General features: G+C 37.6%; 2 protein-coding genes across 6 annotated transcripts in view; one reads left to right on the forward strand and one right to left on the reverse strand.

Annotated features, from left to right (window-relative positions):
• Positions 1–1,113: 1,113 nt before the first annotated feature.
• On the reverse strand, positions 1,114–9,022 carry LOC149096319 (DELTA-actitoxin-Afr1e-like). Of its 4 annotated transcripts, XM_089281273.1 has the most exons (8): positions 6,979–7,188; positions 6,448–6,503; positions 5,447–5,555; positions 5,024–5,050; positions 4,855–4,923; positions 3,996–4,095; positions 2,507–2,701; positions 1,114–1,663 (listed from the first exon to the last, which is right to left on the reverse strand). In XM_089281273.1, exons 3-8 carry the CDS (start codon positions 5,546–5,548, stop codon positions 1,260–1,262), a joined length of 897 nt encoding a protein of 298 aa, XP_089137399.1. In that variant the 5' UTR covers positions 5,549–5,555; positions 6,448–6,503; positions 6,979–7,188; the 3' UTR covers positions 1,114–1,259. The 4 variants fall into 4 exon arrangements, with proteins under 4 accessions (XP_089137399.1, XP_089137400.1, XP_089137398.1 ...); XM_089281274.1 differs by lacking the exons at positions 6,448–6,503; positions 6,979–7,188 and adding an exon at positions 8,991–9,022; XM_089281272.1 differs by lacking the exon at positions 6,448–6,503.
• A 3,521-nt stretch (positions 9,023–12,543) lies between these two features.
• Positions 12,544–14,604, forward strand: part of LOC149096320 (uncharacterized) — a 3,189-nt gene continuing 1,128 nt past the window's right edge. The window contains exons 1-2 of one of the 2 annotated variants that reach the window (XM_089281035.1): positions 12,544–13,051; positions 14,010–14,106. In XM_089281035.1, coding sequence (XP_089137161.1) covers positions 14,043–14,106 — 64 coding nt within the window. In that variant the 5' untranslated portion in view covers positions 12,544–13,051; positions 14,010–14,042. Of the gene's footprint in view, positions 13,052–13,655; positions 14,107–14,604 lie in introns of those variants that run through there. The other variant, XM_089281034.1, reaches the window with a different exon arrangement.

Here is a 14,604-nt window from a genome sequence, read left to right on the forward strand (position 1 = left end):
TGAATAGTAAATATCTAAGCGGAACTCTTGTGCTTTAATATCCTGATTCTCTTGTTTGCATTGTGTCCATTACGCGTTTTCGTAACGTACGATTTGATACTGCGCTGCGAAGTCCGAGTAAACGTTCTCACAGCGTCTAGTTATATGGAAAAAGAACACTGTTTTCTCGCGAGACACAGTGGGCTATCTCAAGGTGGCGTCATCTTGTCCGCTCGGGTAGCCAATGACAGTGCAGGATTTGTTCTTCTTACCCGCTCACAAAGCCAGTCATAGTCAATTAAAATTAAGCGATCTGCTTTAGCAAGATATGTAACGGCTCCAAGTGAGCATCCTTTCATGAGCAAAGTGATTTCGCTTTAGTGTATCAGCATATTTTAAGGCGCTGCAGTAAGTCATTAGACTATGACAATTGAGAAGCCTCGAGTTCAAAGTAAGCCCATCGATGGAAAGTTTAAAGGAAAAAAAGTAGCTTTGATTTCAGATGCAGATACACAAACAAAAAAAGACGTACATTTGGACTTAAGACTATGGATCAGAAAGTATTTATAAGGCTCTCAAAGGGACTAAAGAAAACCTTAAAGATTGAAAGAAACCAGAGGTACTTGGCTAGAATTTCGGTATTGATGAACAATGAAGTTTCACTCACATTATCGGCCAAGGGAGAATAAAAAAATGCATGTAAATTAGTTTGCACTTAGTTCAATGAATTTTTTTCAGAACAGTTCTCCACGGAACCATTCTAGTCATGATAGCTCTGTAACTTAGCTCGGTGTTGCACAAAAGTTTTGGTTACGGGGTAAAGGGAATTTCGTGATTCGGGAATGGCTTAATTTTTTCCCCGTGGAACTAGTTGCCGACAAACCGTTATTTTCCAAAACAATTCAGTTGTGAAAGGCCCAACTTATTTTCTGTGAAAGGTAATCTTGCGCCCCTCCCCCCCCCCCCCCCTCACCCTTCACTTCACCACCCTCTATTGTGGGAGTTTAAAGTTTCTGCAAACTAGGAGTTAGGGGTTAAAATGAGGAAGCCATCGGCGTCTAAGGAAGAGCTCCCCTGACTAACCCATTTAACTTTTGGGTGTAAGTTCAGTTGTGAAAAACAACAAAATACTAGTTTCTTTTTTCCCGTACGTTTATTTGTCACTTCAACTCTTTAGTAATAAGCCCCACAGATTTTCAACTAGAAATCTTTCATACAGCCAATGATCCGACCGTGCTAACCATCACCCCCTAACTAAACTTACTACACAATACAGCCTGTTACTTCTTGACACCGGTTATGCGAGCGCGTGAGGCAAGCATGCTTGTTTCGCTTTCGCAAGTTTCGCTTTCTTTCAGGACATGGATCTCCAAGGTAGCTTGACCAGAGCTGGACATAGAGCCGCAAAATTTTAGACCAGAACCGAGGAATCTCCCATGCCAACCATTTGCCTTGAAGGGCTTTGCGTCATGATACAAATCTACGTACTGATTATGGTTGGCGTGTTTGTTTCCAGGGTATAGCTTAGCATTCCACCAGTTCTCGTGCAAGTGATAATCAAACGGGACAGACCACATCACAGCAAGTGTTTTGTCGATGCTTGGAATGTAGTAGGACAGGACTCCGACAACTCCCGTTGCGACCGGTCCATTGGTCTTGCGAGTCCCGTAAAGTACGGCATACCCTGTGGAAATAGAAAAGAAAAAAAAAAAGGAAAAAGAAAGAAAGAAAGAAAGAAGAAACGGAGAAACAATTAAAAATGATTGATCTCGGTTCTCGCAAAATATCATGATTTGTTAGTGGCGAGCAGATCAATTATTTGCCAAAGCCGAAGACAGAGGAAAATAATTCCTCTGCGAGACACTGACGAATCACAATATTTAGCGATAACCGAGCTCAATAACTGTTCTTGAAAATGTTCTTGGGCGCTTTGTTGACAACGGTTTTGATTTCCTTCTTAATTATTAATCTCGGTCCTATTTCAGAGGCTCCAATTCTGAAAAATGGGGATATCACTTGAAAAATCATGTAACAAAACAAGCATGGCGCGAAAAGGTGAAGGAAGAAGATTTGTGCAAGAATCTTGCCGAAAAAAAACCTAAATAGAAATAAAACTGTAATGTAAATGTGAAGATTATTTATAGTGGTCATTCACTTAGCTATACAAGCAGTAAGCTTAGCTATTTTACAGGCATGCCATTGAAACAAAGGAAACAAACGCTTCAAATAAACGTAGCATAGTTCAAAATCCAACTGGCAGAAGGCAGACCAGTTGGCTGTTTACAAACCGTGACCCAGAATTTGAACTGAGGGATACCGAGAAACAAATCCCGCTAGTGGCATGGTGGAGGCTTTGAACCCGGGACCTCCAGATTACAACACCAGCGCCCTAAACCACTCCGCCACGCTGCCTCCCTTGATGCCTAACAGGGTGAAACGGTCGTGTTGGTCATATTGTGTTGGTCAAGTTCAAGCATGATAACTACTATACTAGCGAGCCTCTGTAAATGCTAAATTCACTTTTTACCATCACGAACAGAATAGGGCAGGTTTTCATCTGCAGTGCCAGAAGAAAAGTAGGTAGAACCTTCTTGCCACCTAAATCCACTTTCGTTGTCAAGGCCAACGGCGCATTTGCGTTTTACGTTACTGAGGACATTTAGGAGGCTTTTCAGCAGGCCGATTGTAAGCTGAGCACCTGCAATAATAGTTCCTGCAGCAACTGAAATTAAATGAGCAAGCAAGTGAGATCTTAATAAAAGCCCTGCAGAGTCTGTATCAACCGAAATCTTGTTAAAACCTTACCAGAAGTGGAAGCGATCTAAGGAAGCATATAGAAGACGTCTGGTAAGGGTTTGTAAAAATCAACGAATCAAATATCTCGACTTGTTACTTGTATGGTCCACATAACGCTTTCCACCGGACAATTAACAATTATTCCACGAGGGCGCGCTCGGTATGAGATGGTAAATAGCCAACGAGGCCTGCAGGGCCTCGTTGGCTACGATTACCTCATATCCAACAAGCGAGACTGGAATAATTGTTGTTTTAAAAACGTTCCTAAAATATAGAAGACTAGATCAAAATAAACATTAAAAGGCCCCCAAAAATGACGCGTTTGCATACTTAGGACGCATGGCTTAAGACCCATGATGGCTAAGCCAATGAAAACTCTTGAATTGTATTATCCACTAGACAGTGGGGATTTATCCGGAGGAGGGCGTTATCCACCTTTCGAACAAATCTTGCCTGGCCCTTTCTCTGTCGCGCAACTTTGCGCTTACGGAAGAGGGACTCTCTTTCGAAAGCGTAGCGTTGCGGGACAGATAGAGAGTCATAACTTGTATAGTTACTCGTTTAATGACAAACTATTACCGGAGTGGGGTGGGGGGGGGGGGGGAGACTCCCAAGATAAGCTGTGTGGGTTTGTGCCGCTGTGAAGGGAATAGTTTTCAAGCAATTTAGTCTGGGACAAATAGATTTGGTCTAGAGTAGAGTATAATTTAACTGACAAGTGGCCAGTATATATAATTTAGTCTAGAACAGGGTTCTTTACCCTGGGTTCGACAATGGAAATTAAAACTCGAAAGTGACTTTGCAAGATATTGGCTTAGTTAACGTATGTTGGACTGCGATAGTGATAAAGTTTCAGCATGGGAAATAGCTCGTCTAGGATAGAGTACGGTTTTTAGTACCTTGTCCAGAATAGGGTCGCAAAATCAAGCTGATCATGGCCTAGTATAGGGTAAGGGTTTCAGTGTCCCCGCGTCACACCCCTACCCAGGCGGGCAAACCACATCTAGCTAGTGTCAGACTACTTTCACTAGTTGGTGCAAGCCCTTGCCATCTTTAGGGGGCTAACCTAGCTGGAGTTGCAACTTCCTATGTTTTCATTTGTTTGTTTGTTTGTTTGTTTTTCTTTTTTTCTGCGACCGTCTCTAACTCGGCTTTACAACTATCGAGACAATTCATTTCATGTGTCCGTCCACTAACTACAATTACTAAAGATCATTTACTTCTGCGCTCGGGCTTTTCGCTGTCTTGGTTTTCCAAGTCCATCGGCTCCTGCGGTATAGCTTCAGCCTTATGAGATCGCTTCAAAAGGGCCGTCAGTTCCTATATAGCAGAAAGTAAAACAGTCAGCTCATTCAGTTGGTTTTATTTCTTCATCTCTTCTTTTGTTATCAGCCGATTTTAGAACTACCTTATGTAACTATAGCATCAATAGCATGGCCGAATATCTCCCATAGAAAGTACAGCCAATCGCAATACAGGAAACCCGTTGAATATTCGACGGTATTGCATCAACCTTCCCATCATGCAACGCGCATACGTCACATTGATTGCGTTGCCAATGCATTTCTATGGCGTGGTATAAGACAGTTATGCAACGCCCTCTCGTGGTATACCATGGAATATTCCACTTATCATTTGTATTATCTTGGAATACACGTTCGCCTAAAAGGGTCGGGTGTATACCGAGGAAATGCAGGGACGGGTAGGATATTCCGTGATATCCACTATCTCTAAACTGGTAACGGTTAAACACAGATAACGAGAAGCTAAATTTCACACGCTTTCAACAATCGATCACTTACTAAATTCATGTGCCAAATATATCAAATATTGTGAAATGTTACTTTTTTAAAACAGTGAAAGAAATGAAGTAATATGGGGCATTAGCAACAGAAAAGTAAATTTAATTTGTTAAATAATTATTACTCCTTTCATAGTGTCAAAGAAAGCATGTTTTTGACCCAGCAGTAATCAGATCATGTGATCTGCGGTTAGTAGTTTCGCAATGATTGAATTAATGAAGCGAAAAGTAAGAAAATTCTATTTCCAAAATAAAAACTTACATTAATATCTTTTTACCTGGCGATTGGGAACCATTTCAGGAAAGCGGGCCAGACCAACATCTGCTAACAATGCCTCAGCTCCCCGCTTTGTAAGGAAAAAAAAGCTAAAATGTTAGAACAAGAATCAGCAATGTTTCAAAAATGCCCCTTCACACATTTTTATTACCAGTAAAAGTTGTTATCACCTTGGTTTTGGGCATTTCTTCTAGTACCTATGTGGAGAAAAATATATCCAAGGGTTCAGCGTTTATTGTTTAGCGTCTGACCCATGCAAAACGTTTTTCTCCCTTTATAAAATGTTAAAAATATAAATAAAATCCTTTTACAGGTACATTTGTGTATTTCAATGAAATTGTGGCCGTTGCAATTTGACTTTCTTGCAAAAGTGTGTCGCAGCATAAATGCCAGATTCTAAAAAGCACCTCGATTTGTTAAAGCTAATGTTCATGCTCTTTCACATTTTACATGATTGTGTTAAAATTATAACTTCATTAATGGCGTAAAACGGACCAAATATATCATGGACATTTTAAGAGAGACGCCATTTAGGGTTGCGAACATAAAGTTTGATGAAAAGCAATAACACAGGTCATTCTTTTTTTTTGTACCTCTCCATTTGGATCGTTTGCTTTGATCGGCGCAGATCCAAAGGTAGTAGTAGTAACCGAAAAGATTAACAGCAAGGAGAAGATAAAACTGAGGTGGTCCATGTTCAACCTAGAAAACAATAATTATAACCAAAAACATTCATTACCAATGACAAGAAAACTTCTCGCGTCTGAAAAGTCTGTGGTGGGTTAGTTTGATTCAGTGATTCTAAAAATCTATCTATAATAATTATAACATGGAATAAACAAACAGTACGTGGAGGAACATTATCCTATGTATTCTAAGGTTTTGGTATGAATAATTCAAATTTGTAACTTACATTTGCAGGAGCGTGGGCGCTTTACGTAAACAAATCTGTGCTATACTTGGCAAGGGATGAGAAGATGGTATGATGCATTTTCCGCTTGGTTAATTTTTTTCGTCCGTAATTAGGTAGAGAGTTATTATGTTGCGTCTGAAAGGTCTGTGACGGGTCAGTTGGGTTCAGTGATTCCCAAAGGAAAACACCGTTTCGGATCAAAAATCGCTGAGAGGGTTGTAAATGCGAGAGAAAGCTCACATCTCGATTGTTCTCTAATTTATGTTTTGTAGAGTTTAAAGCGCCAATTCATAATTCACAATTATTCCCTAAAATATCTGCACATGCAGAAAGCATGTTGCTCTCACAAACAGACTTCCCGAAAGTTGCTTTCGGGAAGCAAGCTGATGCTTGTTAAAAAAAATCAATTTAGAGACAAAAAATATACAAGAAAAAAAAAAACTGAGCTACTGTTTTCCACGCTGTACATGTATCTGTTTCTTCACGACCTGATAAGCTTCTATGTGAAATCGCTTTGTTACATCTACCATGGAACCCCGCCGCATCCAAGAGAGTTCCATTTTTTCTATTTCGTCGCTAAATTTTGTCTTTGTTTCTATTCGGTCAAAATATTTCTAGCCTCGTTCCGTTCCGTTTCTGCACTTAGTAGCTCATTTTTGCGTACTTTTTTTGCATACTTACGGTGCAAGGTGTTTTCTCAAAATGACATTTTCTGTTTCTACATCGATGAAAGAGAACTAGAAAGGGAGTTGAGGAAAATTACGTGACTAAATTCATGAACAGAGTTGGAAGTTTTATTGCTAGTTTTCTATATATTAAAGACTCACAAAAATAAACTGTTGTTTAACATAGCTATTTCGTATTGCCCACTTAAAGTTACGTGAGGTTTTGGCGTCTCGCAATGCTGCTTTACCGTAGTTTCCAGTCTGTAGTAACCTCATCTTGTCAAAAAATACAGTCTCCACGTTTAAGGACGAGAGCAATTCAGTCGAAATTGCACCTTCACTGTGTGTGACTAATCAAACTTCCCTTTATAGTGGAGGTTTTCAATACAACTTGTAGATAGCGAAGAATTATGTTCTTTGCTTAACCTTATTCAGTTTTACTTGAGGATAACGAATATGTTTTTGAGAACAAAATATCCTAATGCATATCAAGGTGTATAGTACCAGCTTACTTTATCAAGAGGAACTTCAAATAGGAGATACAAACCTACTGTTTGTCTTGCTCACTCTGTACTTTGATGAAAATTTTCAGCAACAGGTAAGATCGTCTTTTCTAGAAACGTTTCCGAAAAGAATGAGAGCCCGTATTTTCTGTGTTTGCTTTTCAACGGTCCTAATTAGACGGGAAACTGACAGGTACCAATAGTCAAATTCGTTAATAACGTGCGGATGATACCTGGCAGACAAATTGTTTCCAAAATGGTTTTCAAACAGCGCGACGCCTAGAGATATTTTTCCAGTGGAGGGAGGGCTTTCGGTGTTCAGTAGCTACTTATATAATCTAAATTCGCTAGAAAACTACTGATTATTTGTTACATGTAATCCAACTTAAACTTGATCAGAAAGGAAACATTTGTATTTGGTTACCAAGGAAATCATGTCTTCTGTTCAAAATCACCGATGATATGAAAGATGAGATAAACAAAGAATACGTACAGGCAGAATTACCTTTGTGTTTAGTCTGAGGAACTTCCTTCAATTTATTTGTTTCTGCGAACAGTTATGCCAAGTCAACTATACTTGCGGTTCTTGTCATCGTTTGGTCGAAGTTAAATACTTAAGGTGCAGCTTTAGTTTACAGCTTTCTTTGAAAACTGAACAGAACTACCGCCTGAAGTAGACTTTGCAAACAGCACATGACTATTTCCATTTCTTAAGGGTAGGAAAAGTTTTTGATGATAACATTTTCTGATTGAAGCTTTTTGATTAAAATAGAAAGCTTAGAATATGCATATATCTCTGATAATTTTTCGTACACCTAAAGTTAAGCATTTATAGTTCAAGAGCCATTCCCACACTAAAAAATTCTGGATTGTGGTCAATGTTCTCAACGAAATCCACCTTAAAAATACACGATTTGAAACAAAGGAGAACAAAACTTTTTTTAAGTGCGTAGAAACACGCAGAGATGTTTGCTGTTACCAGGACATCAATATATCTCTTAAGCATACCTTACATGAAACTCGAGTTGAAAATAAGATAGATATGTCGTGCGATATGAAATATTTTGGTAAACAAGAAAAACAATTAATGGCTGCCGACAAACGTATTTGCAAATATCTTTAAGTAGTTACGATATTATCAATTGAGAAAAATACTGCAAAACGTCCGATTAAAAACATCTAAGGTGAGGCGATGCCATTGCAGTGATCTAAAGCACAGTCAATAGAAGAGAAACGTTGCTTTATAAAACTTGCCCGGTTTGAGTCAGCATGAAAAAAAAGTCCTTTTATTGCTTTTGTTATCTTTCCAGACGATGCCATTCTAACAGCCTAAAGCACAGTCAATTAAAGAGAATTTGCTTTATAAAGCTTCCACGATTTGAGTAAGTATAAGAAATAATATGTCAATCTATTGCTTGTTATACCTTTTCAATTTCTTAGGATGGGCGTAAGATCAGTTATTGCAAAATAAATATAAGGAAGCGTTTGCTAATTAATACTTCCTCTGCGTGGTAAAACTGCTGGTGTAACAGAGCATGTTTCCACTCTGAACAATGAATATATAAGTCCAGTTAAATTAAACAGCCAAAAGACAAAATGCATCCCTTAGCTGGGGGGAAACAAATGTATACAATGTAGGTAAAGGGGACAACATTTTAATAATCATATCAACTAACAGGTAAATTTCTAAGTTTCTAAGCTACCATTTTAGAGATGTCTACATATGGTTTTCACTGGAGGGAACAATCACTCGCCAGTCGGAGTTCGTGAGGTCTCTAACTGGGGGCGTAGTAATCATTAGGGTTGGAGGTCTAATAATTAAATTTAAAAAAGGCGTTTTACTTAATTATATCACTTTGCTGTTAAGTCTCGTCCCGAAGGGCGAAATGGACCGGAAGAAGGTTATTTGGTGGCGAGTAGCACTTTGTAAGTAACCATGTTTATGAGCGAGTTATTGTAATAATGACAACGATGTCATCCTAAAATAAAAGGATTATTTTAAGTTCTGGGTAAGCGCATCTTGGTGGGAAATAGAGTTGAAACATTTGTGACTTACCCGACTCAGATGCGTTGACCGAATAAATTGAAAAACTACAATGACAAAATGTAAGTTTTCTGCGGACTATTAAATTAAGCTATGTATTATTAACCAGGAAATAGGCAACGAGTAAAACTTGTCTTGCTGTTTTAATTAAACAAGGTGCTGGTGATTCTGCGTGTAGCCTAATAATACTACAAGAAACACACAATAGCGAAATGTTAACCGAACCAAAAGTAATTTTCTAACTCACTGGACCTTTCATTAACGGGTAAGTTCACGATTGAACGATTGAAGAAACCAAACCTTCCAACAAAGGACTCGAGTGATTTACCTACTGGTAATACTAACAGGTATTCATTGTTTAGAGATATTTTTCCAGTGGAGGGAGAGCTTTTGGTGTTCATTAGCTACTTCTATAATCTAAATGCGCTCGAAAACTACTGATTATTTGTTATTTGTCATCCTAAAATAAAAGGATTATTTTAAGTTCTGGGTAAGCGTATCTTGGTGGGAAATAGAGTTGAAACATTTGTGACTTACCCGACTCAGATGCGTTGACCGAATAAATTGAAAAACTACAATGACAAAATGTAAGTTTTCTGCGGACCATTAAATTAAGCTATGTATTATTAACCAGGAAATAGGCAACGAGTAAAACTTGTCTTGCTGTTTTAATTAAACAAGGTGCTGGTGATTCTGCGTGTAGCCTAATAATGCTACAAGAAACACACAATAGCGAAATGTTAACCGAACCAAAAGTAATTTTCTAACTCACTGGACCTTTCATTAACGGGTAAGTTCACGATTGAACGATTGAAGAAACCAAACCTTCCAACAAAGGACTCGAGTGATTTACCTACTGGTAATACTAACAGGTATTCATTGTTTAGAGATATTTTTCCAGTGGAGGGAGAGCTTTCCGTGTTCAATAGCTACTTATATAATCTAAATGCGCTCGAAAACTACTGATTATTTGTTATTTGTCATCCTAAAATAAAAGGATTATTTTAAGTTCTGGGTAAGCGTATCTTGGTGGGAAATAGAGTTGAAACATTTGTGACTTACCCGACTCAGATGCGTTGACCGAATAAATTGAAAAACTACAATGACAAAATGTAAGTTTTCTGCGGACTATTAAATTAAGCTATGTATTATTAACCAGGAAATAGGCAATGAGTAAAACTTGTCTTGCTGTTTTAATTAAACAAGGTGCTGGTGATTCTGCGTGTAGCCTAATAATGCTACAAGAAACACACAATAGCGAAATGTTAACCGAACCAAAAGTAATTTTCTAACTCACTGGACCTTTCATTAACGGGTAAGTTCACGATTGAACGATTGAAGAAACCAAACCTTCCAACAAAGGACTCGAGTGATATACCTACTGGTAATACTAACAGGTATTCATTGTTTAGAGATATTTTTCCAGTGGGGGGAGAGCTTTCGGTGTTCAATAGCTACTTATATAATCTAAATGCGCTCGAAAACTACTGATTATTTGTTATTTGTCATCCTAAAATAAAAGGATTATTTTAAGTTCTGGGTAAGCGTATCTTGGTGGGAAATAGAGTTGAAACATTTGTGACTTACCCGACTCAGATGCGTTGACCGAATAAATTGACAAACTACAATGACAAAATGTAAGTTTTCTGCGGACTATTAAATTAAGCTATGTATTATTAACCAGGAAATAGGCAATGAGTAAAACTTGTCTTGCTGTTTTAATTAAACAAGGTGCTGGTGATTCTGCGTGTAGCCTAATAATGCTACAAGAAACACACAATAGCGAAATGTTAACCGAACCAAAAGTAATTTTCTAACTCACTGGACCTTTCATTAACGCGTAAGTTCACGATTGAACGATTGAAGAAACCAAACCTTCCAACAAAGGACTCGAGTGATATACCTACTGGTAATACTTACTGGTATTCATTGAGTTTTATTTAACCCTGTTTTGAGCCACTTATGGGATCACTTATCAGAATATCGCCTTTTCCGCAGATATACCATTCAGTGCTATTTTCGCAAGGTTTTGACAATACATCACATTACCGGACTAAAACTTGGCTTTCTGGTATGTTTGACTCTAATCAAAGAGAAGGCGACATTAATAAACAAAAATTAAAAAACGTTTATCAGCCGTACATTTGGTTCAACTAGTAGAGATGACTCTAAAAAATATATTTATTCCCAGCAATTCCATAGCTAATTGTGATTCTCAGATTGGGTCTCATTTGGTCAGTCTCAACTGCACTTCTCTTCATTAATCACTGAGGAGAGTTGAGTCACTATTTTTAAGGTGAAACTTTCCAAACCTTTCCTTTTTATTTTAAAAATATCTTATGTAATGTGGTAAGCTTGAAATAGATAACACCTATTGAAACTCCCTCGGACAGAGTGAGTAAAAAAAGCACCAGAGAAGCTTTCCTTGTTATTTGAAAAATATCTTATGTAATGTGGTAAACTTGAAATAGATGACACCTATTGAAACTCTCTCGGACAGAGTGAGTGAAAAAAAAACACCAGAAAACACTTAGGTAAGCTTAAACACTTTCCATGTTTATCAAAAAAAAATTGATATTTTTAAGAAAAGCACAAAATTTTCTCCGAAGCTTTCTTTTTCTCCATAATTCTGTCCAATTGACCATTCTTAGCCTCTAATGAGCAAAATTTGGCTCGATGAAGGAATTCATACATTTTTGGTTAACCACATCATTATTTACAATCAGTGTCACAAAAATGAATGAATATAGAGTTACACATTTACGACGAAATAAAAACACCATTTTTATTCAGTAAACCCTGACCTGCCGTTTATGTCAATTAAAGTGAATTTTCTGGTCTTTCAAGTCGATAACAAATCAATAGAAGGAAATGTAAATTTGGTATTTGAGACGTTCATTGCTATGCCCTTTCGGTTATTGAATTACCGGCATTTTGATCGTGTTTCATTGTGGTAAGAAGTTTCAGAAGGACAATCAAAATGATCGCGCTCTCTTCCACAGCTGTTGTTTGACGGCAAATACCCAAAACAAAGAAGATTAAATGTAGTATTTACAAAGAAAGTAGCTGTGTTAAAAAAAAAAGCAAACAAACAAACAGACAAAAACAAACTTATCCTTTTGCGATACAGAGAAAAGTAGAAAAAGGTCACAGCAGGACATTGTTTTGGCCATTTAGCGAAAAAAATTAAATGATGTCTGAACAGCTGGCCATATGATTTAGTGCAGGCTCGAATAGCGAAACAATGGCTAACTTAATTAGTCTTACTAATATCGTACTAATTACTGCTCTTGAACTGATATGCCACTTAAATCTCTTTATTGGAAGGTTTAATGAGACGGCCCGATTTACCTGAGTGTCTAAGGAGTCAAAGCTTTGTTCAACTGTAAAACAGACAAAAAAAGGTTCTGTAGTATTTAGCATGATCGTTGAATCCTGACCTCGAGTAAATGAAAAAAAAATCTACACAAGAGAGAGGCTTCCCTCATAACAAGAAAAGGTATAAAATAACATAAAGAAAAACTGTTGCTATACTATGCAAGCAAAAGGAAATAGGATACGATACTGAGTTTTTTCGTATTTCTGTCTTTGTTGTTTTTTTGGATGAAGTAAAGTTTGAATAGAATGTCTTAGAGCATCAGTTGCTTGTGAATTTCAATAATCTTGTCGTTTTAATAGTTCATGAGCCTAGAGCAAAAGAAAACTCATAACCGTGGCGCCAGTTTAATTAGCAAAGACAAGGTGATTTTTTTTTTTGTTTACCTATCACCTCGCTTTCTTTTCAGTCACACGAGAAAGAGATGAAAGTTATGTGATATGCTAGTATACATTTCATTTGGATATTTTACTTGTTATCTCCTCGGAGGTTTATACCGCGAATTTAGGGTATTGTATGTTGTCCAGGAGTGCACTGTCCACGAGAAGCTCAGCGTAGTGTGAAATTAACTACAAAGTTTGCGGGTGCCTGTAGCAAGCTGTCACTGAGCCGCTGATCTCGTTATGGTTACATATTAAATCCGCAAGGCCCATGATACAGCCTGGCTAAGAGGAAACAGTGTTCTTCAATCGTGGTGGTGAGTGTTAGAAAGATGATTGAATGCATTGCTTAACTTTCTAAAATAGTATTATCCCGTTATCGCTTTTACCCTGTAGTCGTGTGGACAAGGCAGACTTTCAAAGTGTGTTCAGTGTTAGTTGCTGTAATTATTTCGCCCCACAAACGTTTCAGTCTTTCGCCATGAACAAACATTTAATTCACGGGGTTTAGCTCATGTCGCTACGAAAAAATTAATCTGGGGGAGTTTACTGTTCTTGGTCTGCAGGAATCTATAAGTAATTAAAACAGTTATAATTTTGCCATTGTGCTCATTAAAACTGTTATTCCTCCTCAACGTACTCTAGTTGAATGCCATCGTAAAAATTGAGCTTTTTCTTTCTTCAGGATGCTACTCACCTGAAAATCCAATGTTGGAAATTAGTATACAATCAAACTCAACTGATTTCGTAATTCAGTTTTTGGGACTCCCGGATTATTCAGATACAGCAACGTAAATCGACTTCGCTCTTTCAGACGCCGTAACTAATATTTTAGAATATAAGGACTCAGTAAAGGCAGAATCGTGTGCGCTGTGCTGTCAGACGAAATTGTGGTTAAATTTTCGAAAATTTCGACTGGCCAATGGAACAGCATTTTCCGAAATTTCGAGAAAATATGACAAATTCGCGATGCATCTGTATATCCAAATTTTCGAAAATCTCTTACCAAGAATTTCCTGTCCATGTCATTTTTCTCTCCCCGAATTCTGGAATTTTCGTTGAACGGTTCGCACCTTGGGAATACGACAATTTTCGGAATTCCAGGTAACTTTCCCGAAATTTCCGTACCACTTGGCTCTTTTTAGATGTTGTGAAAGTTCCGGTTTTTTAGGTTGAATGGGAAGCGCCTCCAGTATGTTAAATCCCAACTCGCCTAATCAGGAATTAGGGCAAATTGAAAAAGTCTTTTCTTAGTATATATCTTTTTTATTGCAGCCATATCTTAAACAAAGAGAGTTCCAGTTTACGATGTGGCCGACAGGTCCAATTTGGATGGTCTTTCTGCTTTGTGGCTTGTTTGCATCCTTTTCAAGTAAGTACTTGTAATTGTTTTGATTTAGAAATGACTACAAGTCCACGAATAAGGGTATAGGACATTAAAAGAATAAGCACGAAACGTGAATTTGAAAAAAAATAAAAATACTTGAGTTATGCGTTGACCAATCAAAATGTTAATGACAAATTTGTCTTTCCGTTCTTACGGAGCTTTTAATGTAATCACCAGGCGAAAGCAAGATAAGGCTAAGAGAAAAATGAGCAAGTGTATAATTTAAACAAGGAAAATTAAATTTGAAACTTCATGCCTGAATAACATTAAAAAAAATAATAAAGACATTTGCATGAATCCAACTGAATGGGAGGAGAAGCAATTATCGAACGATAAAGGAATTTACACCTGGTCACTTTATGAAGAATATTTTCATCTCAGTTTCTTCAAAATTCTAACGTTCCGATCTCATATCCAAGTCCCAAGCACTACTAATACTTGAGTTAAGCGTCATAACTGGCGACAACAATACAAGAAAGGGAA

This window comes from Orbicella faveolata, unplaced genomic scaffold (genome assembly GCF_042242905.1).
Source record: "Orbicella faveolata isolate gen_17 unplaced genomic scaffold, um_ofav_v1 contig_48, whole genome shotgun sequence".
Lineage (NCBI taxonomy): Eukaryota > Metazoa > Cnidaria > Anthozoa > Scleractinia > Merulinidae > Orbicella > Orbicella faveolata.

Coding starts and splice junctions, on each gene's coding strand:
- LOC149096319 (XM_089281274.1), bottom strand. CDS start 5,548: ATGGACCACCTCAGTTTTATCTTCTCCTTGCTGTTAATCTTTTCGGTT. Junction 4,924..5,023: donor AAGAAATGCCCAAAACCAAG/GTGATAACAACT, acceptor TTCCTTACAAAG/CGGGGAGCTGAGGCATTGTT. Junction 2,702..3,995: donor CGAAAAGCCCGAGCGCAGAA/GTAAATGATCTT, acceptor ATTTAATTTCAG/TTGCTGCAGGAACTATTATT.